Source organism: Pipistrellus kuhlii, unplaced genomic scaffold (genome assembly GCF_014108245.1).
Source record: "Pipistrellus kuhlii isolate mPipKuh1 unplaced genomic scaffold, mPipKuh1.p scaffold_m20_p_12, whole genome shotgun sequence".
Lineage (NCBI taxonomy): Eukaryota > Metazoa > Chordata > Mammalia > Chiroptera > Vespertilionidae > Pipistrellus > Pipistrellus kuhlii.
The window spans coordinates 15,428,770-15,455,593 of record NW_023425427.1 but is presented as its reverse complement, the minus strand read 5'-3'; the positions used below and the strand labels follow the sequence as shown (position 1 = coordinate 15,455,593).

General features: G+C 44.2%; 3 protein-coding genes across 6 annotated transcripts in view; 2 read left to right on the top strand and 1 right to left on the bottom strand.

The window, feature by feature from the left end:
• TMOD1 (tropomodulin 1) overlaps positions 1–9,770 on the top strand; it is a 71,702-nt gene extending 61,932 nt beyond the window's left edge. For all 3 annotated transcript variants that reach the window (XM_045579976.1, XM_036433260.2, XM_045579975.1), the window contains 2 exons: positions 5,101–5,245; positions 9,143–9,770. In XM_045579976.1, the coding sequence (XP_045435932.1) occupies positions 5,101–5,245; positions 9,143–9,207 (210 nt within the window). In that variant the 3' untranslated portion in view covers positions 9,208–9,770. The remainder of the gene's footprint in view (positions 1–5,100; positions 5,246–9,142) is intronic.
• Positions 9,771–11,240: 1,470 nt separating this feature from the next.
• TSTD2 (thiosulfate sulfurtransferase like domain containing 2) lies at positions 11,241–26,816 on the bottom strand. Of its 2 annotated transcripts, XM_036433258.2 has the most exons (10): positions 26,665–26,814; positions 23,640–23,847; positions 22,816–23,129; positions 21,378–21,498; positions 16,694–16,819; positions 15,849–15,954; positions 15,443–15,561; positions 14,804–14,962; positions 14,100–14,238; positions 11,241–12,156 (listed from the first exon to the last, which is right to left on the bottom strand). In XM_036433258.2, the coding sequence occupies exons 2-10, from the start codon at positions 23,802–23,804 to the stop codon at positions 11,891–11,893; spliced, it is 1,515 nt and encodes a 504-aa protein (XP_036289151.1). In that variant the 5' UTR covers positions 23,805–23,847; positions 26,665–26,814; the 3' UTR covers positions 11,241–11,890. The 2 variants fall into 2 exon arrangements, with proteins under 2 accessions (XP_036289151.1, XP_036289152.1); XM_036433259.2 differs by lacking the exons at positions 15,443–15,561; positions 21,378–21,498 and having other exon boundaries at positions 26,665–26,816.
• The window catches only part of NCBP1 (nuclear cap binding protein subunit 1), a 44,622-nt gene continuing 38,209 nt past the window's right edge, over positions 20,412–26,824 (top strand). The window contains exons 1-2 of the mRNA XM_045579974.1: positions 20,412–20,426; positions 23,261–23,267. Coding sequence (XP_045435930.1) covers positions 20,416–20,426; positions 23,261–23,267 — 18 coding nt within the window. The 5' untranslated portion in view covers positions 20,412–20,415. The remainder of the gene's footprint in view (positions 20,427–23,260; positions 23,268–26,824) is intronic.

The following is a 26,824-nucleotide window of genomic DNA, read 5'->3' as shown; positions in this document are numbered from 1 at the left end:
ACCCTCCTCACTCCTGACCCGGCTCCCTCCAGCGGCCCTTCCCAGGCCCCTGAGGGCCCAGGGCGCTCTCCCTGCCCCTCTGAGCAGACAACACCTGACACACCACCCCCTCCCCAAATGAACACATGTGCAAGGTCGGGGGTATTGGCTGGATTTATCACGTTTCATTCCAATGTTTGACAGTGAGGATGTGCTTAATAATTGGTGGGGAAAGAAAGTGGATTGCGTTTTCTTGTTTTTCCAGGTTGGATTATTTTCCTAAAGAAAATAAGTTTAGAAAGAAAACAAAAGCTACTTTCACACATGGCAACACCCCTTACTTTTAGATGACACACTATGTCAGCTGGTTGGCTGTGCTAAGTGAGGCTGGAGATGCTTCTGGCTTTGCGAGGCGCAAGAAGAACACTTGAAAACCAAAAGAGCGAGACTTTCCGACTAATTGTGTTCTCTGTGTTGTTCCTTACCCACTTACCTGCGAAGCAGCAGCTCTGGGTCTGTGCATCCTTTCCACGTCTGTGTTTTCACTGGGATTTGAAGTCATTTAGCCTGGAGTCATTTAACTCAGTAATTCATCCTCAGCGAGAGGACAGGCTGTGTCTCTGTTCCTTCACCCACATGCCAAGTGTGTTCCTTTCCTGACCTCTCTTCTCAGGGAAAAATGAGATAAAATTAGTGGAAGTGAGAGAGAAGATATATGGTGAAGAGAAAACCCTTTTCCTACCCCGGTCAGAGTGAATTAGACTACAGATTTGTGACAACAACCGCCTCGCTCCATGTCAGGTTGCCACTGAAGAAACAGGAGCTTCCCAGACAAGAGCCAGCCTGACCCAAGGATGGCCTGTCTGCGGATCCCTGACACTTAAAGCCAAACAAAGGATCAAGCCCCCCTTCTGTTCTTGCTGTGTTAACTCGGGAAAGTCACTTAATGTGTCCATGGCTCAGTTTCTATAAAATGGGACTAACACTGATACTCAACCTACTAGTGTAGTGAGAGGATTTAATGAGTTGATTCTTTAACCATGTAGTATTCTCTCAATCAAAGGGAGCTGGTATTTTTGTTGTTTGTGACACTTAGTTGGTCAGGTGGAGAGAACCGACTTCTGGGAGAGATTCTAGCTCATGCAAGGAACAACTTTTTACCTCCTTTCTTTCTCCCCTTATTCCCTCCCTTTCTTACTTCACTTTATTTTTTTAGCGAAGTATATAGTAAAGGACAGCTCAGTGGACTCAGAGATGTATACACCTGTGTAATCCCCACCACGATCAAGACAGAATGCCTCCAGCAGCCCAACAGTCTCCCTCACACCCCTTCCCAATCAATTCCCTCCTGATGCAATCACATCCTGCTTTCTGTCACCAGAGATACGTTTTGCCTGTTCTCAAGCGTCAGATCAATGGGTTCACATGCATGTACTCCTTTACGTCTGTTTCCCCCCACACCTCAATATTACGTGTGTGCAGCAATTATCTATAGCTGTGTAACAAATTACTCCCCAGAATTTAGCAATGATCAACTCAGGAGCAAGCCACCCATATTCAAATCCTGGTCTGCACCTGCCTAGCTCTGTACTCAGCTGGAATTTCTTAATCCCTCTGTTCTTCAGATCCCTCACCTGTAAGATGAAAGGTACAACAATAGTACATGTTCCATAGGTTCCTGGTTAGCGTATGTAAGGTGCTTATGACATACAGTGATCACTAACTAACAAGTATTTGAAAACTAAGTAAGCACCAGAGTTTCCGTTCTAACCTCACCCGCATGGCCTCTTCTCTCATCTCTGCGACGATCGAGATCTTCTGGTCTCAGGGTCCCTGGAGAAAAGGGGAGGGCCTGAGAATGAAGCAAGTACAAAGCTTGTTAAGATTCAGGCATATTTTCTATTTCACTCCTTAATGTAAAAATAGTGGTTTGGGTCCAAGATTAACATGCGAGAAAGATTGGCCACAATTATCTAAAATAATCCTGTACCTCCTCTCTCTCTCTCTCTCTCTCTCTCTCTCTCTCTCTCTCTCTCTCTCTCTCTCTCTCACACACACACACACACACACACACACACACACACTCACACGGACATCTGCGTGTGTCTCGGGGATAGCGGATGCGAGTTTGAGAATGTGGGCCTACAGGGTCCTCTGAAGTCCTTCAGGCCCCAGGCCCAGGTCAAGCCTTGGCTCTGTCAGTAAGCAGAGGGAGCACAGTCCAGCTTCCATCTGTACGTGGGCTCCGTTGACTCATCTCTAAGACGGGGTGCTCGTTCCTGCCTGCCCGGCCACCTCCGCAGTCTGCATTGGGGTGCTCTGTACTCTGGACTGAGTGACCTCAAGTGCCAGCTTTGCAGAAGCAGCCCTGGCAACCCCTCCAGTCAGGGAGGACCTGCGCTTCTGTGCTCTCTCGGACTAGCCCAGTGGTCAGCAAACTGCGGCTCGTGAGCCACATGCAGCTCTTTGGCCCCTTGAGTGTGGCTCTTCCACAAAATACCACGACCTGGGAGAGTCTATTTTGAAGAAGTGGCACTAGAGGACGTTTAAGTTTAAAAAAAAAAAAAAAAAAAAGGCTCTCAAAAGAAATTTTAATCATTGTACTGTTGATATTTGGCCCTGTTGACGAATGAGTTTGCCAACCACTGGACTAGGCCATCATGAGTTTTTGAGTTTGTGAGTTTGCTCAGTGCTCTCCCAGCAAGTGCCCGCAAGGGGAGGCCAAGCTTCCAGCTACAAAAAGGGGATGAGGCGGGGGATGGGCTGCCAGGCCGAGCCAGCCAGAGCGCAGGGCTGGTCCGAGTCCTCTGAGGACAGGCCAGGGCTCATCCCAGCCCTTTCAGGAGCCCTGCCAGACAGTCTGGTGGAATTCCACCAGTGGCCCTCTGCTTGCCCCGGTCAGCAGCTCAGCCCCATCTGAACCCAGACGAGCTCTGGTGAACCCAGAATAACCTGGGAGAGTTCTCTGTCAAGATTCCAACCACAGTTCCACGCTTGTCTCTTTGGATACTGGGCCGATGTATCATCTCAGCCCTCCTAGGCATTGAGCCTATTCCTGTTTCCTCCATTCTATTCAATTCCGTGACCTTGACCTAGAGATCCTGGGTCCTCTGTGCCATCTGAGGGCTCACAAGCTAGGACAGCGCCTCCACAAGAACTTCCTGTGATGATGGAAATGCCCCGTATCTGCGGCACCAACATGGCAGCCAGTGGCTATTGCACACTTGACCTGTGGCCAGTGCGACGGAGGAACTGAATATTAAATTTTATTTAATTTTAATTATTTAAATGTAAAGTTTAATAAACAGTCCAGTTTTAAAATGGGCAGGATATCGGAATAGACGTTTTTCCAAAAAGACACACAGATGGCTAATGGGTACATGAAAAGATGCTAAAAATCATTAAACATCATGATAATGATGATATTGCTGCACACGTGGTAGAATGGCCATCATCAAAATGACAAGAAATAACATAGGCTGGCAAGGACATGGAGAAAAAGGAATCCTTGTGTACTGTTGGTAGGAATGTAAATTGATGCAGCCTCTATGGAAACCAGTATGGAGATTCCTGAAAAAAATATAGAACTACCCTATGATCCAGCAATCCCACTTCTCAGAAAATACAAACACTAATTCGAAAAGATGTAGTGTGTACCCTTAGGTTCACTGCAATTGACAATACCAACACATGGAAGCAACCTAAGTACCCATCGATGGATGGATGGATAAAAAGGTGTGTGTGTGTGTGTGTGTGTGTGTGTGTGTGTGAGAGAGAGAGAGAGAGAGAGAGAGAGAGAGAGAGAGAGAGGGAGAGAGAGAGAGAACACACTGGAATATTATTCAATCAAAAAAAAGAGAATGAAGTCTTGCCATTTGCAACAACATAGATGGACCTTGAGGACCTTATGCTAAGTGAAATAAGTCGAAGACAAATACCGTATGAGCTCACTTATATGTGGAATCTTAACAAACACAACCAAGCTCATACCGTGTTTCCCCGAAAATAAGACATCCTCCAAAAATAAGACCTAGCACATGGAAAGATAAGGCATCTTCTGAAAATAAGACCTAGCGCAACTTTGGGAGAAAAAATTAATATAAGACACTGTCTTATTTTCGGGGAAACAGGGCAGATACAGAGAAAAGATTGGTAGTTGCCAGGGACGGGGGTCCAGGGGGAGAAATGGGCGAAGGGGGTCAAAAAGTGAAAGCTTCACCCTGCAGGCATGGCTCAGTGGTTGAGCATCGACGAACGAACCGGGAGGTCATGGTCCGATTCCCGGTCAGGGCACGTGCCCAGGTTTCGGGCTCTGTCCCCAGTAGGGAGAGGCAGCCGGTGAATGATTTGCTCTCATCGTTGATGTTTCACTCTCTCCCTTCCTCTCTGAAATCAATAAAAATATTTTTTTTAAAGTGAAAACTTCTAGCTATAAAATAAGTCATAGAGGTGTAATGTACAGCATGACTAAGATTATTAGAGTTAATAATACTACCTTGCATATTCAAAAGTTTCCAAGAGTAAATCTTAAAGGGTTTTTCCTTTCTTTCATCTTTGTCAGATGATCACATAGCTCTGGGGTTAAGGGACATAACAGGCTGAAGGAAGCTGGCTCTGGCATTCCCACCCCCCGGGTGACTTTGGACAAATCTTTTTCCCTCTCTCAGCCTCAGATTCTTCGTTTGTAAATTGCAGATGAGTCTAAATGACTGATTAGCAAACCTGGCTGTACAGTGGAGTCACCTGAGAAGTTTGAAAAGCCACGCACACCTGAGCCTCACTCCCAGGGATCCTGGATTAATTAATATGGGGAACAGCCCAGGCAGCAGGATTTTTTTAATTTCTTTGGGACTAGATAATGTGAAGATCTTTCTGCTCAGTCCTTCTAGGATGCTGCCGTGGGCCAGAGGAAAGACTATCGTAGGCGTCCAGTGGCCTGGGTTCGAATCCCAGCTCATTTCCTCCCGGCGGTGACCTTTCACCTGCTCCAGACTTCCATTTCCTGCTCTGGGGGGTGGGGATAAAATCCCTGCCCACCACTCAGGGTTGCTGGTGGGTAGAGAAGGGAGAGGTACCTGGCAAATGGGATGAGCAGTGAATATCGTTCTTTCTTGACCAAAGAGCCAGCCCCTGGGCAACAAAGTAGAAATGGAGATCGTGAGCATGCTGGAAAAAAACACGACGCTTCTGAAATTCGGCTACCACTTCACCCAGCAGGGGCCCCGGCTGCGGGCCTCCAACGCCATGATGAGCAACAACGACCTTGGTGAGTGGAAATGTGCTCCCTCCCGCCTGTCCTGGGGGAATTTCCATGGATAACTTCTCCAGGGGGTCCTCGTGGTGAGCCTGACTCCGACTCTCACGTTGGTGGCATTCGTTTTGAGTGTTTGTGCCTTGTCTCCTCGCTGGGCTGTGAGCAGCCTGTCTCAGGGATCCGAGGCTGGGCCCTCTCCCCACCCCCACCCCCCCCTGATCTCAAGAATTCTGTCCTGTCACGGTCTGGCTCTAGCCCCAGGTAGGTCCTACAGCCCCCAACCAGCACTATGACCAAAGCCCCAAGCCTAGGAGACGTCTCCTTGTTTTTAAAATAAAAGTTGAAAATGTTGACGTCATAGTAAACAGGTGACAGTAGTTGAATCTCAGTTAAAGGTATAGTTTCTTTTCTTAAAAGAAAATGTCACAATCTTTCTTGTGAGCAAACACCCAATTAGTCAGTTGAGTGAAAAGTGAGGTCCATCCCTGACTTTTCCAGATGCCAGTTGTTCCCCAGCTCTGTGTGTAGTCATTCATGGGTGTTCCTGCTGGCTGTTAAAGGAACTTGATAGAGTCTCCCAAAAAGAGAGTGTCTGAAAAGGCTATAGGAAAATTGGAAGAAAAAACAACCAAGAAAAGGAGTAGGCCTAATACGTAAACATAATTATATTTAGTCATGCATTTGCTAGACACAAGGCAGGAAGAAGAAAAACCAAATTATGTCATTCTTATTACAGATGAGATGGCAGCGTGATGAGTTAAAAAAAAAAAAGTTGCTCTCTGAGGTTGAATTTTGAAATATGTTTTCTAAAGAGCAATGGATCCAGTGAGTTTTTCATCAAATTCAGACCTGCTTTCCAGGCAGCTGTTGTTTGTAACACTCAGTAAAACACAAAGAGCCTCACTCGGAAGCGCCGGGTGATGGACCTCAGGCGAGGTGAATGCCTGGAGATGAGTGTGCACAAGGCAGGCGCTTGCAGAACGTCTGCCTAGATCACCTCTGAGCCACACACACTGCGGATGGAGTTCGTTCCTTCAGCAAACACTGGTCAAAGCCCCATCGGCCCCTGGTGTTGAAGACGCAGGTTCTTGCTCTTCAAGCCGTCAGAGCCCAGAGGCTGGTCAGTCATTACTCGCACCACTTACCACTTTTTCCTAGAGCTGCAGGTCCAGGAAAGCGCATAAAACAAACAAAATAAAAATGCACCAGTGTCCTAGTTTATCTGAAGTGCCCCGACTTGAAATAAAATAAGAACTAGCAACAAGAACTAAGAACTGCGATGATTATGGTGCCACAGAGTTGACTGTTGAGGGAGGCCATCCATTTCAACTCTGTTGGCCCAGCTGGGAGCTGGCTTCAGAGGGAGCACTGACAGCCTTCAGTTCCGTTGTGCTATCAGTAGCCTCCCAGGTTCCCGCCCAGCCTAGGTTGAGCTTCGGGGGTGCCCCTCTGCCTATCTCAGGGCTAAAGCAGCTCGCGTCTTCCAGTAGTAAGATGGTCTGGGGGGTCTTTTTTTTTTTTTTTCCTCTGAGGAAGGAAGGTACCAGATGACTAGAGATCAGGGTTGCTGCAGGGAAGGGGGGGGGGGCGGTGTAAGTGAGACACCAAAATCAGGTTTAATGCAATGCTCTGGAGGACACTCCCAGTCCTGAGAGGCTGTGATTCCAAAATCCAGGGCCAACTCCTAGCACCAGGGACCTCCTGGTTGTGCCTGAGCTGGAAGGACTTCAGGCCCATCCCTCCGTTTCCCTGTGGAGAAAGTGAAGCCTGGGTCAGGCTGCCCTTGTAGGCAGCGGCTCAGTCAAGTCACACCAGTGGTTAGTGAGCGTGTGCTCGGTGACGTAAGGGGTAACAGAAACACTAGTTCTCCGACTCAAGAACCTTTATACCTTTTAGGGGAGAAATGATTCAAAGATGGGCCTGAAAATTCAAGTATGCCTGCACACTGTATCCAAATAAAATGAGGAAATGATTTGTGAGGACAAAGGCTAGATAAAGCATCCTGGTTGGGGTGGGCCTTCAGCCAGCCTGGAAAGGAAGAGAGATTCCGGGGGAGGTCAGGAGGCGTTCCTGATGGGGGTACTAGCACGGGCAAAGGCGAGGAGGTCGAACCAGTGTGCAGAACCAGTGTGCAGGGCAGGAGAGACGAAGGACCCAAGAGGACTGAGGAACTGTTACGGGGAGTTTGGCCTAGAACAGAAAACGGGAACTCACTGAGAAGGGAGGAAGGGCATTTCAAGCAGAGGGAACAGCATAGGCAAAGGCAGGATGACTGGCAGGTATGGGAGGTGTTCACAAGGAATGGGACTCAGTAAAGGAGGGGAGGCTGTGAGCCAAAAGGCTTCTTCAGTGCCAACCTGAAGAGTTTGGTGAGGGAAGCAGGTGGGAAGCCGGACTGTGGCATTTTCCTGGACAGGAGTGAGGGGTGATCAACATGGGCCTCTGGATTACCCCGGAGACGGTGCAGCTTTACCCTTGGGGTTCCCCACAGGAGGAATCGGAGCAGAATTGGGGTCGGTGATTACACACACAACAGGCAGAGCGCTAGTTTGGTGACGTAGGATTTCTAGCTTTACAAGAAAATTTGCGGCCATCTGCTAATTGTGGTAGATAAGAAATGCTTCTGATTCTGACAGTGCATCAGAAAAAAGGGAAATCCTCCTTTAAAAAAGAATTCTGTGAAAGAGAAACCCTTTCTTTCCAACACAGTCCCTTCCTCTCACTCTTGATGCCTCAAAGAATCAGACAGGCTTCTGTGTTTTCCAGCTGAATATTTTCATCATAAAATATTCCTGTGTGCCCCACCCAGCCACCGTGGTTGTGAGCCTCTCCAGTCTCCTCTCGCTGTGGCCTGCATCTGTGCTGGCTCCTGGCCTGTGGCTTGGGCAGGCAGGCCCCTCCTGGGGGCATGTCGGCCCCCAAGGCCATGGGTCAGCCAGAGCCCCTGCAGACAGGCAGCTCGCCTGGCCCCTCCTGCCTGGTGTGTCTGTGACCCCTCCCACCTGTGCTCCTGGGAGAGAGCAGGGACCTGGGCACAGTGGTATCTGGGAGGAGCCGTGGGTCCCTGGCTACATTTTCCCGTGGTGATCTCAGATGAGTCCTATCGCCATGCTATTTATAGCTCAGACCTAGGCTAAGCCTGGCTGTCAGGTCCTGTAAATCTGCTGCTGAAGTTCTCTAAACTTAATTAAATCTGAATTGCAGCCTCCAAGTTAAGACAGTTTTGTGTGTGGGACGAGGACAGAGGGAGTCCGGGGGTGGAGGTGGGGAGGGAAGGCTGGAGTCGGGGGAGGGTGTAACATGTTTAAAACCAGAAAACATCCCTTCCAGGAAACGTTGCTTTTATTGTGTTCTCAATAAAAGACCTTTCTAACAAGCACCACTGGCACGCACACCCCAAATCGTCTTCCCCTAAAACCATCTCAGAAAATGTCAGGGTTCCTGAGGGGACAGATAATGCAGGTGCATCTTAGGGTAGACACTGTTGCTTATATAGTGAGGAGGGAGGCCAGGAGCTCCAAGAAAGCCAAGGGAAATGCACCCAGCAGTGAAGACCCTAGTCTCCTTAAGAAGACGGACTTAACCCTTATCTGACATGGACTAGGGATCTTCAGCTGTAGGGCCTCTGTACGTAAAGTTAAAATAGTGGAGCTGGAGAAAGGCGTTTTAGATCTTAGGTCAGCGGTATAGAAGTAATTTATGAATGACTCTGTTACCACAGACCCTCATCAGTGAACGCTGACAATTTGGAGGGCCATTATACAACCTACTCATAACTATCGTTTAAAAACTGGCTTCAGACTCTGCTAACCAAAGAGTTAGTGAGAAGCTCACAGTGCTCTGAGCCCCGGAGGTGGTTCCTGGCGCACAGGGACAACTGGCTTACATCTCATCTCCATTCCTTTCCAGTGAGGAAGAGGAGGCTCGCAGACTTGACTGGGCCCATCATTCCCAAGTGCCGGAGTGGAGTCTAGCGCGTGGCGGTGATGACCACGCCTTTGAACTGGACACGTCCTACTGATTCTCTGTGCTCTGCAGTGGAAGCCAGAAGGCAGAATGCCAGCACAAACCCTTTGGTGGTTCAGTTCTTTATGCACAAAGGTTTTAGGATAACTAGTGGTTACAGTTGAAATTTTATAAACTATGGTTAATGTGAAGTTTTTCTTTAGTCACAGAAGTTCCATCTGGTTATTGTTTAAAAACTAAGAAGCCCCTGGACCAGCAGATCTTCCTGAAGATGACGTTGCAGCAGCAGTGACTTATCCCAAGCGCCTGGTTTTGGTGGCCTTGCTATGTGGTGTTTCAGGGGTACTGACTATGCGTAACGCACGAACCAACAGCACACTCTTCCGCACGGTATAGAAGCATTATACAATACTTTATTACAAATTTGATCTCAGCTATTTAGCCAGCAGAACAGGGTAGGTTTCTTTTGTTTTGTTTTTTTTATTAACCCTCCTTTAAATCAAAGAACCTCAAGATTAAAGTTGCCAAATTGATTACTGGATCAAGAACACAATTTTTCCCCTCAAGAAAGGCAGAAAGGCGGAAACCGGTTTGGCTCCATGGATAGCGCGTCAGGCTGTGGACTGAAAGGTCCCGGTTCGGTTCAGGTCAAGGGCTATACCGTAGTTGCGGGTGTATCCCCAGTAGGGGGTGTGCAGGAGGCAGCTGGTCGATGTTTCTCTCTCATCAATGTTTCTAGCTCTCTGTCCCTCTCTCTTCCTCTCTGTAAAAAATCAATAAAATATATTAAAGGGAAAAAAAAGAAAAAAAAAGACAGAAAGACTGAAGCCACTGTGCTCTGCCAGGAGTCAAAGAACATGAGCTTCCTTTTGCTGGATATGAGGAAATTCCAAGTTTCAAAAACGATCCTGTCTACTAATCCCAGGCAACAAACAGCTTCTTGAGTGTTATGGCATCTGGGGTTTATTTGTAACTTAACACCAAAGTCAGAATTTTTTCCTTTATTGAATGCTAACCTTATGATGGATATGAAACCCTGTGGCCAAATACTTGAAAACACCTTCCTGTACTGCACAGTGGGCTAATGGCTTACTTGAAGTCAAACGTTAGAGGGGTAAATTCCCAGTCTATGCTGACAGACTTACAACTACCTGTGGCAGCACTTACTAGACATGTCACTGCTAATCTTAATTAAAAAGTTAAGCCTCTGAAAGCCAATGGGGAAGACCAGATAGTAACGATAGGAAACCCTGGCCAAACTATCCCAAGGTGACGATTCTGAAAACGTAATTTTGGTATCTCTGCCACATTCCTTTAACATCATGTGCACCTCTTGGGATCCAGCAAAAAAGTGAAGCCACAGTGCCCTTGTGCCTTTTAACATACCACAGTGCCAGGCGAGCTAGTATTTCTGTTGCTTGGGAAGTTACATTCATGAGTGATAGGACAAATCTCCTGGTAGAGGCCAGGCCAAAGAGCTGACAGACTGCTGCAGAGCACTGAGCAGAGGCTTTTGATGAGAAAGGAAAAGTCTTACACATGAACTGTGATGCCGTGACAGTGCAGGGAAACCAGAGGTGGAAGAGTGTCTACGAGGCTGCAGATGGGCCCAGAAGTGGCACCACCGGCTTCTCCTTGAAACAAGTGGAGCTGTATTCTGCATCACTGGAAACTGCAATTTAACATTAAACCTGTTGGTCTATGAATGGCTGCGTATGTGTTTCTGGGGACCCGTATGACAGGGACACATACCAGACAAGGCCGGGAAACCACAGCAGTGCTGAAGGACCTCACTCAGAATGTCTTGTATCCGAAGGCACTTGTGTAAAAGCTGCCCACACGTGTCATCAAGCTAATCTGAATCCCTCAAAGAAAATACTTAAAAGCAAAGTGTGGTGGCTGCTAGGGAAAGCAGAGACTACTAGGGGAAGATCTCTGTTAAAAACCAAATCAATAAAAAAATGAAGGTGAGCCACATCTTTATGACCATCTATTCCATCAGTCGAGCTGTTGATTTGGACCAGAAGGTGGCAATTTTTCCGTAAAGAACCAGATAATAAATACAGGTTTTTCAGGCCATAACTTTTCTGTTGTAAATACTTAAGTCTGTCTTAAATCACATGTTATAATAAAAAATGGGTTTGGCTCCTCCAATGAAGCTTTGTTTACAAAAGCAGATGGGCCAAATGCCGTAGTTTACAGATCCCGGTCTGTGCACACAGGCTAACAGAGCTGAGGTGAGGGTTGGGTGAGTGGTAAGGGACCAATGGGACTTGTTCCAAGGAGTCTACTTCCAGGGACACAGCTTTCACACTTTTGCCATCAGGACAGACAGGTATGATGACAAGAAAAATGACTGCTACCAGCCCTGACACCTTGCACAGAAAAGGCATGACCTGGTTGCCAGGCTCCACACAGCTCACCTTTTCCTGTGCTCTAGCACCTTCTGAGTCAGAATGTCTCAGGTAAGTGGTCAGCACCAACTCCCTCTTCTCTCCTCTCAGGAAGTATAAGTGGCCAATAGGTGACCAGTTTGCCACAGGGTCATTGGCCAGCACCCAAGTTCCCCATTTCTCTGTTGCAGCGGCCTGGATATTCCCAAATACATGGCTGCCTCGAACCTAGCTTTGTGAAGCCTCGGGGAAATGCTGCTGGTGCCGCTCACACAAGCAGGGTGCGTCCTCAGCAGCATCAGGTCTCGGCTCTGGGCTCGGGGGGGAGCGCCTGCTGTGGAAGTTCACTGGGTATGCGTGGCCGTCGGGCTGTACAGTCACACTCCTCTTTAAAGCTGTTCTGGGTAGGGCTTGGAGCTGGCCTGCTCCCTTTGTCCTGACATGTGACACAACAGGCTGTGAGTCCTTGTCCTTGACAGGCGGGGCAGGTCAAGACGAGCTGGCGGCACTGGGAAGTGGAGCAGAGTTTATACTGGTCCCATGGGGCTCCACAGTATGCACATTCTGGGGACGGAAGAACAATCTTTGTTATAAACACACGCCCTTCTCCAGTTCCTAAATATAACTCTTAGCTCATTAGAATCGAATATATCCTGTTGCATCTGGGGAAGTTTTCTAAATAGTAAGTCTCCTATCTTCTAACAAGAAACACGCCTCATCCCTACTCTTTGGGGGGGGAGGTTGCTTCCAGAAACTGTCTTCCTGATTCCAGCATTCACCAATCCACTTTCCCTTTTCCCATTTAGAAACAGATAGTAATGCTTCTCTCTTTCATTAACTATTTCAAGGCGAGCCAACCACCCTCTTGGTCAGCAGTCTTTTTCCTTTAGATTAGGGGTGTCGAACTCAATCAGAGAAGGGGCCAAAATCTAAAATCCAGCCTAAATCCCGGGCCGAATGGTTTACTGAACAGTCATAAACTGTCATTGTGATGGAAACGCAGCGGAGTGCAGTGATGACAGCGAGGTGCGGGCCACATTGCAAGGCCTGGCGGGACGGATTTGGCCCGCGGGCCTTGTGTTTGACATATGTGCTTTAGATCAATCCCTTTTTCACGGGAAGACAACATACCTAGATGTTCCCACATCTAGACTCAACTCTGCATTCCTCTTCCCCAGGCCTGAGGTTCTCCTGCTATTTGTTGCTAACAGACACTTGCCACTGGATTCCTAAAACTCATCTACTTTCTCAGCGAGTTTTTTCTTACTGACTCCTATTACCACTGGTAACATCCTTCTTCAAAGTCTCTTTACCTAGCTTATCTAAGGTACCTATAGTCCTTCTCTCTTCTGTTTACACTCCACCTAGCTCCAAATCAGATGTTTTCAATAACAGACACAAACACAAGACTATCCAAACTAATTAAAGTAAAGAAGGAAAGAGAATAATCCAACTCCTATCTTATTATCTGAATAGTCATGCAATCTGTCTCTGATCCCGATTCTAGAAACTACAATAGCCACTAGGGATGTCTGCCTGTGACCTTTCCTGCTCAAGACTGTGGCATCAAGAGCCCTTCTGCTAAAGGACTATTTCCATTCTCCACAGACTGCCTTCGTTTGATACCACATTTTAGTGTGGACTCAAAACTAGTCAAACCACACAGTTCCTGTGGCCACCGCTTCCTGTGGCCACCGCTTCCTGTGGCCACCCCTGCCTGTGGCCTTGGCCCTACGTCCAGCTCCCACCCACCAAGCAAAAGCGCAAGACCACATGTGTCCACAGACCATCTAAACTAGGGGAGTCTTTTCCTCTGTGCCACGGATTTACTTGGCAGTCTAGTGAAGAGTATGAACTCTTAGAAATATATATTTTTAAATGCATAAAGTAATCTACATAGGATGACAAAAGAATGCAATTATATAGAAATATAAAACATTAAAATATTTTTAAAAATCTGGACTATAGTAAGATATTAGCATATTCAATAATAAGAATTAGTAGTAGGCCTAATAGCTCTTTCCATTTTGAAGCAATGATGAACATAAATACTATTTTAAGATATAGGTAGCAACTGTAATCTATGAAAATACTGATTTCTACTGACAAAGTCACAGGCACATCTAATACTACTGATTTGTTGCTTATATTCATAATTGATGGTAGTGTTACATTTAGTGAGAGGTTATGAAAATAAATTGCTATCCAAATTCACACATATTGACCCCGGGTGAAGAACTCTGATTTAGCCTATTAGTTCACTGCTGAGCAGGCAGAGAGCAAGGGACATTATCTCCACTTTTAGGACTTGTCTAACGGGTAAATGGTGAAGCCAGGATCCCAGCACAGGCCTCCTGGCTCTGCTGTGCCGCTACATCTCCAGCTCTGGTGGGCAGTGGTGGTGCCACGCACTCCATCTCCCAGTTTTATTCTTCCCTGTCTTCCAGCCTGGTTCATACAGAGAGTGCCTGATCGTGAGTTTAGGTTCTAGGCTTGTGCTGACCTACCTGACACTATGTCACTGTTGTAGGACAAGGCATAACGGTCATCGAAAACAAACAATTTCCCTTTGTAAAAACCGTCAGGGAACTCTTCCAGGTACTTGTGGATGCCACCCTTGAGCTGGAACACTTCCTTGCACACGCCCTATGTGTGGAGAAACAGCAGGAGATTCAGGAGACAAGCAAAGGTCAGGAAGAAGCTCTAGAGGAGTGGCACGTGGTGAGGATGCCCAAGGGTAGCTCCTGGCTCCCCTGCAGGCCACTGAGAAACTGCTGACCAAGGGTGCACGGAAGCAACTGGCCAGATCTTGCTTGCAGGGAGGGGGCGATGGGTGATGACAGCAGTCAGGGCCTTCACTCTCCAGATCCTGGAGCTCAACTATTTTTGTCACCCCCTAAATATAGACGGACACCTGTTGGGACATGTAATGTTACTGAATTTGCTCTTCTCAGGATCAAGCAAAAGTATTAGGCAAAGGGAAACGTTAACTAATCTTTCCCGTTTGTACCTGATGAGTTTCTAAAACTGCTGAGCTTTTTTCACATCTTAAGATTTAAGAACTTCGTGTTTTGTACTTAAAACTCGAAGCTGAAACCATACCAGGGGAAAAGGAACACTTGGCTGCCAGGATGGGGGAGGGAGTCCACACATGCTGTGGACGATGCCTTCCTCACGGCCAGGCCGGTGGTGCCCAAGGAGGGCGACTCACCTTGGCTTTAAGGTAAGCAGAACCCCGCTCACAACGGATGCCCCCAGTGCAATACATCAGTACCCTCTTCTCTCTGAAAAGTTCTAGGTTTTTGTCAACGTAGCTAGGGAAGTAACTGAATTTCCTGATGTCTGGAGCTAAGCAGCCCTGGAAGCGTCCCTACAATGTGGGATAGAAAGAAAATGGTTAAAAAAAAAAAAAGAAAAAGTATACCTGGTATGCTTTCACACACTCCCTCCCCTCCCCCACCACCTTCCTTGGCAAGGAACCACCAACTAGTTGCTGTTCTCATCCCACACACTAAACCTTTCAAATTTAAGATTGGAACTTAACAGACATGGCTGGCGAGCTGTGAGTCACCTTCCCAGTCTTCAGGGGAACTGGAGAGGCTGCCCAAAGCAAAGTTTACAAGATCCTTGACATGTGTCAAGGGTAGGCACATGGGAGCCAGAACGCACGTTATTTGCCAATATGTCTGTAATTCATATTTTCTTAGGCTTTCTCATCAGATCCTGAGTTGAAAGACTTGGGTTTTTCTCTGAAGCTGCTAGCAGTGGGAAGAGATCCATGTGACTTGATGGGCACACACATCCCCCTGGGGAACATGCCATATTGTGGGGACTCAATTCTGGTTCTTACTATTTTGCTTTCATAGAAGTTTCTGCAGTCCAGGAGGATAGTATCACTTTGTTCTTGATTTGCCTGAGACAAAAACTTTTCTACTTCTTTGTGAAATTCACCTGGGGATAAATGGATTCCTAAAATCAAACCAAACAATTAGTTGATAAACTATTCACAAGTAAGAACTGCACTCTTCCTACACTGCTATCTTTAAAGAGGAAACAACTTCTTGCCAAACCGTCACCAAGAATAAGTCATTCTGAGGGGGAATCTCCAAAGAGAAGACCAATTTAAGCATCAAATGACCCAAATGTTAGCCACCCCACAGCTATTTTAATGGAAGGATTCATGGCTCTAGCTGATTGATGTGTCTATCCTTCACATTTGTCTCTCTATTGTTTTGTCCTTCTAAAAGCAAGCATACCGGGCTTCTTATAGGAGATCTTATTGGGACTGATCCCCATAGGCACAATTTCTTCAAATACACCAACACGCAACTCTGGAAAACAGCAAGCTCCTCCTTTGCTGGTCTAGCCAATGAGAAACAAAGCAGATAATGTTGAGTTTTCTGGAACAGTCTAGGCCATAATTCCCTTTTCCCATTAAAACAGGTTTTTCTAATTTGAGACTTCTTAATACTACAGCTATGGTATTATAAAATAATTCTCATATTTGGTCTTATTTACTGCATATCTACCATGTTCAGAAATGTTACACTGAAAGGTGTTTCTATAGCAATAGCATTTAAAATTGAAACACGGCTGAGCAATTTCAACATGTAAGATCACATCCCAGCTTCTGTCCTGGAGCAATGACCTCTCTTTATCTATCACCACCAGCACTAACACTACCAAGGTATTTCCCACCACCTTTACCACCTATTGTGATAAAGCACCTGAGCTGTAAGAGCAACCTTGTTCCCTGTGTGAAGTACTGACCTGATAATTCCAGGTTTACCGAGATAGCCAGGCAGACTCCCAAATAAGCAAATGCATCTAAGTTTCAGAATTTAGATTGTATCGACCTTATTCTTTAAGAAGGGACACTGAGGGCCAGAGAGGACACTAACTTGTCCAAGACCATATGGCGATTCAGTGGAAGAACTGGAACCAGCACGTCCTTCTAACACACTACCTTGTCACCTGGTAACGAGGAAGGGTAGTTTCCTGGCACTGCTTATTTCTCTATACTGCGCTCTCTTCATAACCTACAACAGGAAGAGGCATCGAGGCATGGCTCTAGAGCCATTTCCTTTTCAATTTCTCTTACCTTAAAATCCTCCTCACACAGATAATCCTTAAACAATGGACAGGAAAGCATGACTTCCACATAGAGTCTGGTGGCCAATTTGCTTCCACCAACTGTCCCGTTGATTCCTTCTGTAGCAATTCGCACCTGAGACACAAGATGGCGAGAGAAAGGGAATGCAGTTAAAATCTTCCCAGGGCAGAACAGGCTCAAGTGTATCAGTGAGTTGAACAGGAAACAAAGACACTGCTGTGGACACCAAAGTGTTACCACAAAGGTACCTGTGTTTTCTAAAACGGCACTCCCTCAGCTCAGATGGGGTACCTGGTCAATGTGTGCTGAGTAAGAGCATGAAACTAATGTAACTACTGGAAAGCCCCATTTGCTATGGACTCCGTTGTCCAATGGTCAGAGAACCACATTTTGAGTTTAATCCAGGTCAGCAGATCTAGAATCAAGATTCAGTTTTGCCCCTTACTTGCAAAGTGCCCTGAGGAAATTGTTTTACTTCTTTGAACCTCGATTTCTTCACCTTGATAAAAAGGAAAAAGAGAACAATGAAAACCACTGCTGGGGAGAGACTCCCCAAGTTCTAAAGCACAGAGCACACTTGAGGACTGGGAATGGGGTGAATGCGTCTCTGTGTGGTTTTGGGGGAAAGCCACCACTGCAAACCCACCCACTGGATTACAAAGTTGCAGGAGGAGCGTTTGTTTTGTTCACTGTTGCATAACCAGTGCCTAAAACACCTGCCTCATAGTAGGCATTCAATATGTATCTATTGAACAAATGAATGTGTATCCACATCTGAGGTTTTCTGGCTTCTCAAATCTGTATTCTTTTTAAAATACTTCACTGGTTAGGAGACATTAGAGTTTGGACTAAGGCCCCTGCCTTAAGAAGCAATGCTCTGAGGACCCTGCAAAATTAGCTGTTTTGGTGCTACAAAATCCTTGGATGAGTTTAAAGATGTGTCATCTTTAGAGGGTCCTAGAGAAAAGTGCAACACTTATATCATGGTATTCTCTGGAAAGGTAATTTAAGGCCCGATAGTATTACTACTTCCTGTATAACAGTGATACCTCCCAATGCATTAGAATTTTAAAATTTTTAAAGGCTCCCCATTTTGAGGGCCCAGAGATGATACTTCATTGGCTGAGACACTTGATTCAATTCTTTTAGAGCATGGATATAAATGGGATTCATTTACGCCAGCTCACTAGTAGTGGCTGTGCAGAGTTCCATGATGAGCATTCTGGGTCACATCCAGTTCTTGAGAGAGTACTGGAGCCTAGTGAGCCTGATCTTGGCTGGGAGAAGAAAGTCAAAGTACACACCATCTGCAGAGATTACTATACCTAGTACCAGCTTATATATACACATTTTTCCAATTTAACAAAACTATTTAGTAGGCTTTATTTTAAAACAGATAACTATTACTATTGCAATTAATAGTAATACAATAATACATTTTTACTACTTGTTGTTTTAATGAACTTATGAAAAGGTTATGTCCATTGCTGTGTATGTCTAACAGTGTTGACAGATCAATGTTTAAAGTGTAAACATTATTTATTTTTATTATAAGTAATATTAACTATCTACTCTCACACTAAACCTGAAACTTCCCTCTAAACCATATTTGGAGAGAATTTTTTGATTAGATGATTCAACTTGTATATTTTTAAGGGATTACACAGAAAAAGAGCTAAACCAGTATGAGTCAGGAATTGTACCCTGAAGCTGTCATTACTGTGACAGATATGATGAAGAGGCACATACTTGTACGTAACTGTCTTTTGGGTAGGTTAGTATATTCTTTCCTATTATTTTAAATCTCAAAACCCAAATAAAAACAAGCTCATCCATTCCCTATACAGTTGGGGCAGAACACTCTCTAAACTCATCCGACAGACTTTCAATCACTAGGATTCTTTAACAGAAATCTTCAAAGTAGCTCCTTGGTGAGAAAGGCCTTAAACTTCAGAGATGAAGAACAACAGTTAGCATTTACTGAGCACCTACTATGATACAGGAGCTTTATAATATATTCCTGAAAGGTAGATGTCATAATCCCCAACAGAAAAGGAAACAGAAACTCAGAGAAATCAAGTAATTTGTCCAAGAGCACAGGTTGGTAGGTGTAGATCTGGGATTCAAAAATCAGATCTTATTGGCTATCAATCTTGTAATGTTTCCTTTCCAAAGTCTCCAATGCATTCCCTATGTATCTTCCAGGAATGAATATATAGCAATAGGGACAAGAAGCTTCCTTCCATAATTCCAGAATTTTCAAGTTCTCCTCTTTTTTACCTAAATGCCAACATCCTGACAAATCTACCAGCAGAAAACTCTCTCAGTAAACTCTTCATGTATCATGGAAACCTTAGAATTTAGACCTATAGTCTGGACAGGTGCTGCCACCTTGTGGTTAGGGGCCCTCACTGTTAGTTCACCGCAGGCTGTCCAAGAATAAAAATCTGCCCCTAAACCAAGGAAAGAGATTGATTTCTTATTTTGTACATTCAGTTTTACTTTGAGAATGCCCACCTTTTAAGATGCTCTCTAAATAGACATTGTGACAAATGTATCCATTCCAAAAATGTTTACTAAATTTTTTACTATGCACAAGGAACTGTACTAAGAACTAAGGATTGGGAAAAAATACAGTATTTGTGCTCTTGGAGCTTATAGACTAAGGGATAGTCACAGATATTAAGATAAAAGTTACAAACTGACAAGCGCTATAAAAAATAACTAAGATGCTATAAGAGTATATTTGGAAAAATGAAATTGATTAAAGGTCAAGAAAGATCTCTTTGAGAAGTGAAGATTGAGGGAAAATCACACAGGAGAAACCGAGTACTAGTATGGGAGAGTTCCTTAAAGACTTTTCTTATAAAAAGGCCCAAAAACACAAAATGACTTTGTAGGCTCCAAGAAACTGAAAGAAGAATGGTATCAGATAAGCGGAAAGAAGGTAAGAAGGGTCCAAATTATGCAGGAACCTAAGGGCATGTTAACAATGTGGGTTTTACATTAAATGCACTGGATAGCCTTTGAAAAATCTTGAGGAGGGCTAATATGATTTTATCTACCTTTGAAGATCATTCTGGATGCTTGTACAGGCTAGATTAAATGGCAGGCAGGGATAGAATGGAGAATAGTTTGCCAACTATTGAAATGGGCCAGGTAAGAGGGTGAGGCTTGGTCTAAAGTGGTGGAAATGGAGGACAGAGTGAATGGAGTCAAGGGACATTTTAGAGGTAGAAATGGCAGGACTGGGTGATGAAATGAATGAAGCTTTCAGCCCACTATCTGTTAGCAAACATGGATGTGGGAAATGTTGCTGACTGATCAAATGATTGCCAAAGCAAATGAAAACCTGGAACATGAGTAGGAAATATTACCCATAGACAGTACAGCATCATAACTAGAGGATATCCCAGAGGAAACCTAACTCACTTTTTAAATTTTTAAAAATATATAATATACATATACATGTACAGATATGTAATCATTAAGGATATTTTTTTAAAAGAAAAACCACTCATAATCCTCTGGTAGAGTCATAATTAACATTTTGATGTCTACTACTCTCCATCTTTATACACACACACACTTGTGCTTTTGTTACAAACACACATTCATTCCTTTATTCAACATTCTCTGAACATACACTGTCTGCTATGTGCTAAACCCTGTGCGCTGACAATACATCAATTAAGACCAAGTTCTTGAAGATGAAGATGAAGTTTACATTCTATATGGGACAAATCTAACAAATTAAAGACTATACTTTCAGATAGTAAATTTTTTTACTAGAAGGGATAGAAAGTGATGAGGCTTACAGAAGGACCTCTTCAGATTAGAGTTCTGAGGAGATAACATCTGAGCAGAGATCTGAAGTGAGGAATGAGCCATGTGAAGATCTAAGGGAAAAGCATTCTAGAGGGAAAGAAAATTGCAAATGTCAGTACCAGGAAATGGTAAAGGCCCTGGCATGTTCTAGGAAAATTAAGAAGAAACTTGGAATCACACCTCTATGCACAGTTCTATAACATGTTTTTCTAGGTGCCAAAGCGAGAACATTTCCCTATGCCAAGGGAAATTATGCCTGCTTTTGCATGTAGTTTTGTTGGAACACAGGCATATCCATCCATTTACCTATTTATCTAGAGTTGTTTTCATGTTACCAATGGCAGGGTTGAGTCGTTTTTCTGTGCAAATCCTAAAATATTTACTATTTGGCTCTTTAAGAAAAAATTAGCTGACTCCTGGTCTATGCCATTATATATTCTTATAAAACACCATGTTAATAGCTACTTAGTATTCTATTTATATGCTTCACAGGAGTTTGCTAATTTCTAAAAACTCAACAGCAAATCTCTTTGTAAAGAGCACAGCCTTATCCTAGCCCGTCTGGCTCAGTAGATAGAGCATTGGCATGCAGACTAAAAGGTCCCGGGTTCAGTTTTGGTCAAGGGCACGTGCCTGGGTTGCAGGTTCGATCCCCAGTAGGAGATGTGTAGTAGGTAGCCAATCAGTGATTGTCTCTCATAATTGATATTTCTATCTCTCTCTCTCTCTTCCTCTCTGAAATCAATAAAAAATAATAATAAATAAATAAAGAGCACAGCCTCTGCAATCCAAGTTGGAGGCCAGAGCAGCCTAGTGAAGGGTGGGGTGTGGAAGAACATGTTACCTTGCCTGTGAGGTGCAGGTGCTGACACAGAGCTGTCTGCCAGGCACAGATCCAGTGGGGATCCTCCAGGTCACGATAGCAGTAATAAAGTAGCACCTCTCCTTCATCACTGCCCTCACCACTGTAAAAAGAAAACCACAGAGAAAGGGCATCTGAATCACTGGCCCAAGTTCATCAAGTATAACCAGGCCGCATGGCAGGGAAGGCCTAAATGGAGCAATTCATGCCTGCCTTTGCTCCTACTATTGTTCTCCTAAAATGAGAAGCAACTCCTATCTGTCTGTATTTGCTCTAAAGAAGAACATATCTGTACTTTATAGCTAAGTAAACTGAAGTCAATTCCTTACAGGTGAGACAACTACAAGTGACAATCAGGACTCAAAACACCAAATTTCTGACACTAGAACCCATATCCTTTCTATTGCATTGTGCTGTCTTACACTAACTTGTGGGATTCGGGCAGGTCACTTATCATTTTTGAGCCTTGATTTCCTCATCTGTAAAATTGGAGAAATAAAATAAGCTGCATTTCCTAAAAGTGTGCTCTGAAGCTGTTCTTTGAAATCACCTTTGAGAAATCCTACAGGCAGTTTTTCCCTCTTTCAATATCAGTCTCATATCATCTGCTAATTGTTTCATGCCCTTTTCTTTGTTTTTCTAACTAGAAAGCAAATTCCTTGAAATGCAGGACCATAGCTAAATGAGGCCACATTTATAAAGCACTTTTTAGTTCATAAGTGCTTGTACCATCATCATTTTATAGAACTCATACAGCAATACTGTATGATAGGCAGGGCAGACATTATTATTCCAATTTTAAAAGGGAAGAAATGAAGGCACAACAAATTTTAGCAACTCACTCAAGTCTGACTCCAAGTTCAATTCTCTTCCTTTCTTCTTTTCTTTCTGATAAAGTGAATTTGGCACTAAATACTAGTGATAAAATTATATCAGACTTGGACATTTTCTATTCACCAAATTCAAACCAGAAATCCGTTCTCTAGAGTTAGCAGAATCTAAACCTCTTAATCCTATGCCTCAGTTCTAAAAATTAACATCCTTTCTAAAGCATATTCAACTCAGAAAGCCACATTTGGTAACAAAAAAACCTTTTAATCTCTGATATTATTCAGGGTAGAGGAATCATTAATGTACCTGGGCCTTCCTATTTTCTTAGAAAATATAATTTTCTGTTCTTTACCTTTCCCTAAAGATAAGATGCAGAATGGCTTTCAAGAAACCTGGCAACATTACCAGCTGCGTAGGTACCTGCTACTGCATAGACTAAAACCTATTGCACACAATACATGTTTATCACCCTTGCTTAGGCCTGTAGAGAAATTCTGTGCCTTTAAGATTTTGCCATTTTAGTGATATCTCACTGTGGCTGAAAAAACATTTTTTAAATTAAAGCAAAAGTACAGAATTAAATTTTTACCTTATCAGCTCATCAGGGCTAAAGCAACTAATGTCAGGGAGCCAAGCAGACACTTCACGGTTTCGAGTAAGGCACTCTTTCGGGGGGTCCCCTTTGTCGGCAGACTTAAGGCTCTCTGAGGTGCTCGATGCCACAGCGAGCTGCTTTAGAACAGAAGCAGTCTGGTGCCAAATCTCATTAGGGTGCTGTGTTGCCACGTGTCTATGGATGCTAGTGGGGCCCGTGAAGAGTTGCTGACAGCATTTCCACCATTTTTCTTTGCATTTATAAGACGGTGCTGGAACTTCTTTGGTTTTGACAAAAAGGGCAAATGCCTGCAATTACATTTCAAATTGTCACTGTGAAATAACCTTAGGTTTGAGGCTAAGGAAGCCTCAGTGAAATTTCTTCTATTATCTTTTCACAGCGGTTTCTAGTTTCTACTATTCGGTAGAAGAACGTGAAGAGTAACAGTTTTATTAGTAAGCTTTATATCAGCTGGATCAGATCACAAGAGTCTCAGATAGCAGCTGCCCTACTGCCTGTCTGTTCTCCCTGTGACTTGGTCTCCTGGGTTTCTTCCCATAACCCAGGGTGGCGAAAGGAATCCAGCCCATCTGTCTAGGATCTGTATCTCACCACACGTGTTTCAAAGCCACACCCTGCCTACGAGTCTCCTTTGCCTGGCATAGAATTAAGATCACTGGTAATGGTGCTGAGGAGACCTTACTTCGAGTATGACAACAGCCTACTGTCTCACTATCCCTCCTCTCCCTGGAGGACAGCCTTGATCTACTGGCATTAACTACACACAAATGATCCTGAAACATCAATAGCAATTTTACCTTTTTCTTCGCAAATGAATATTTCTTCTTTGTATTGACATCTAGCTCTGCTTTAAGACTGCTACTGGGATTGATAATACTTGTGTCTTTCAAATCCAAGTCTGAAAATCTTAAAAGACAGGCCTCCAGGTCATTTCCTTCGTCTGGTGAAGTTGAAGAAGGCATCTGGTTTGGTTGTAGCAGCAGATTCCTTTCAGTTAACTATTTCCTAGGAAGTGAGCAAGGGAGAAACAACATTGTCCAAGTCTTTGATTCCTACTTGAAGTAAACTTGAAGTTAATCAATCATGCAAATGAGCATCGGCCCAGTAGCCCAAGCTATCCATTCATTCACTCATTCATTCAATAAATAGTATTTACAATATTTAGCAGGCATTGTTCTAGATACTGGGGATATAGCAGTGAATGCAATATATTTTAGAGTTTGCATTCCAATGGGGAGAGACAGAAAGTAAGCAAATAATTTTATTTTTTTAAAAGTCAGATGGTAAGAGACTATGAAAACAAATAAACAGTAAGGAGCCAGGGTGATGGAGGGGATCTTTAAAACACAGAGCGTAGGTAAAGTCTGAGGCAGTAGCATTTGACAAAAAGGGCAAATGCCTGCGAACTTACGGTAAGTTGATACCAAAAAATCACCGTACAACCAAGCTGTGTGCTAATAACTTCAGTTATAAACTCTTCGTTCTTTTCTTGTCCCCTAAATGGTTGAGCTATGCAAATTCCCTTTCTTAGAAGAAATAACTACCAAGAGAAACCAGTGAGCCAGAATAAATATACAAATTGCTACTGTGGCCAAATCTTCTCAAAATGGACACACTACAACCAACACACCACATTGTTTCTTCTATTGTATAAAGCAAATGTTACAGGTAACAAAGAGGCAACATGAAACGCTGGGAAAGACATTGCCTTTGGATCACGGTGTGGCTGAGTGCAAGTAAGTGAACCTGGGCAAGATATTAAACTTCTGAGTTCTAATTCCCTAATTTCTAAAATGTGATGACAGCACCTATCTTGCAGGGATGTAGAGAGGACTGGAAAGGAATCTGTAATCCTTAATTCTTCTATCAATCTAGGCTCATCGCAGACAACACTCTCCCTCATATAACCTGCTCTGGCTACAACGGGCTTTGCCTAGTTCCACATATGACTCATGCTCTTCCCTGCCTTACAGTCTCCACTCATACCTTCCCCACCACCCCAAAATGGCCTTCCCTCACTCTAAATCCTTTTCAGTTTTGCCTTTAGACATTAACTGTTCTATGCCCAGAACATAGAATAGTGTTGCAGATGCCGGTTTTAATGAAAACAGTTACTCTCCCTGCTCATTTTTGAAGCTTATATTCAAGTAAGAGAAGAGAGACACTAAATAAGTAAACACATTTAAAAACATGAAACTGTCAGTGAAACATGAAACTTCTCAATTTCCTTTGCTGGGGATTCTCCTTACCTTCCATCCCAAACTTTAATTGTTGAATGGTTTTATCTACACTCACCCTTTAGGTGACCTCATCTAGTCCCAAGAATTTAAAAACTAAATTTCCTGAGAATAACTGTGATAATACATGTGAAACTAGATTGGTTACTAGTTGGAATTGCTTAAGCTGATTGCTAAAATTCATGGGAGTTCATAATTTTCTCAACTTTTCTAAATATTTGAAAAAGGTAAGCAATCTATATAAATAAAGGGAAATTGATGTTGAGAATACTATATACTAACTGACTCCAATTTATATCTCCAAATTCACATATTCAACTGTCTACTGGACAGTTGTTCAAATGCAACTGTTCAAAACCAACTGTTTTTCCCCAGTCTTCTTTACTTGCATAAAATGACATTTCTATTCGTTCTGTTACTCAGAAAAAATATTTGGGCTTCTTCTTGACTCCTTATATTTTCACACTACCTCGTAGTCCCCCAGAAAAACCTACCAACTTTGTTTTTGAAATACAATCGGATCACATCACTTTATATCATTTTCACTACCAACCCCACTCAAGCCACCATTATTTCTTGAGTGAATTATTGAAGGAAACTAACTGGCCTCCTCATGTAAGAGCCAGGAAGGTAACTATTAAAAAATTAGACCAGTCTCCAAAGGTTTCTCAACTTACTCAAACTCCAACGTCCTTACAAAGCCCTTCCCACCACGTCTCTAATCTTTTTTTACTACATTCCGTTGGCTCACAGCCTCTGATTGCACTATTTGTCCATTCCTGATCGGTCACCAACACCAAGAAAGCAGGGGTTTTCCTTTGTTCACCTCTGCATCCTCAGCCTCTAGAGCACATGTGTCAAACACAAGGCCCGCGGGCCAAATCCGTCCCGCCAGGCCTTGCAATGTGGCCCGCACCTCGCTGTCATCACTGCACTCTGCTGCGTTTCCATCACAATGACAGTTTATGACTGTTCAGTAAACCATTCGGCCCACGATTTAGGCTGGATTTTAGATTTTGGCCCCTTCTCTGATTGAGTTCGACAACCCTACTCTAGAGCACTGCCTGACACACAGGAGGTGCTGAACGTTAGCAAATACAGTGTGTGAAGTAAAAGTGATTGGGCAGCCAGAGAAGGCTCCACTTAAGGACCTGCTGTTTGAGCTGAAACCTATAATGACGTTAGCAGCAGAGATCTGCAGGCAAAGTTAATAGTGAGAATCCTTTCCTAAAGTGGGAACAAGCTTGACTTACTGGAGGTTCAGGAAGAAAGAGTGGTTGGAGTACAGAGAGAGGAAGTAATGATACGGAGTTTGCAGTGACAAGTCAAAGGAGAGCTTTAAGGGAGTGCAGCAGCCTGGTTCTAGACTTGTTTTGAAAGTAGAGCCGACAGGGTCTCCAGATTCACTGTTATGTAGGAAGAGAAGAAAAAGGACCCAAGAACGACTCCTACCAGCATTTTTGGATTAAGCAATCGGATGAATGGTGCCATTTACCAACATGGCGCTGTGGGCAAGGCCCGATCTCTCCGCCCGGCTTTCCCGGGGAGGCAAAGGCTCGGAAGTGGCAGTTCGGTGAGCACGTACCTGCCTGTCCAGATCCTTTCTTAGATCTTTCTTCACTGAACAGTCTCCGCCTAAAAATTAACGCCGCTCACCACCCCGGGTCCCGCAGGCCCCGCCTGGAGTTGACGTAGGAAGGAGCGCTGGAGACGTCCGCCGCACCGGAAGTCTCTGAGCGGAAGGG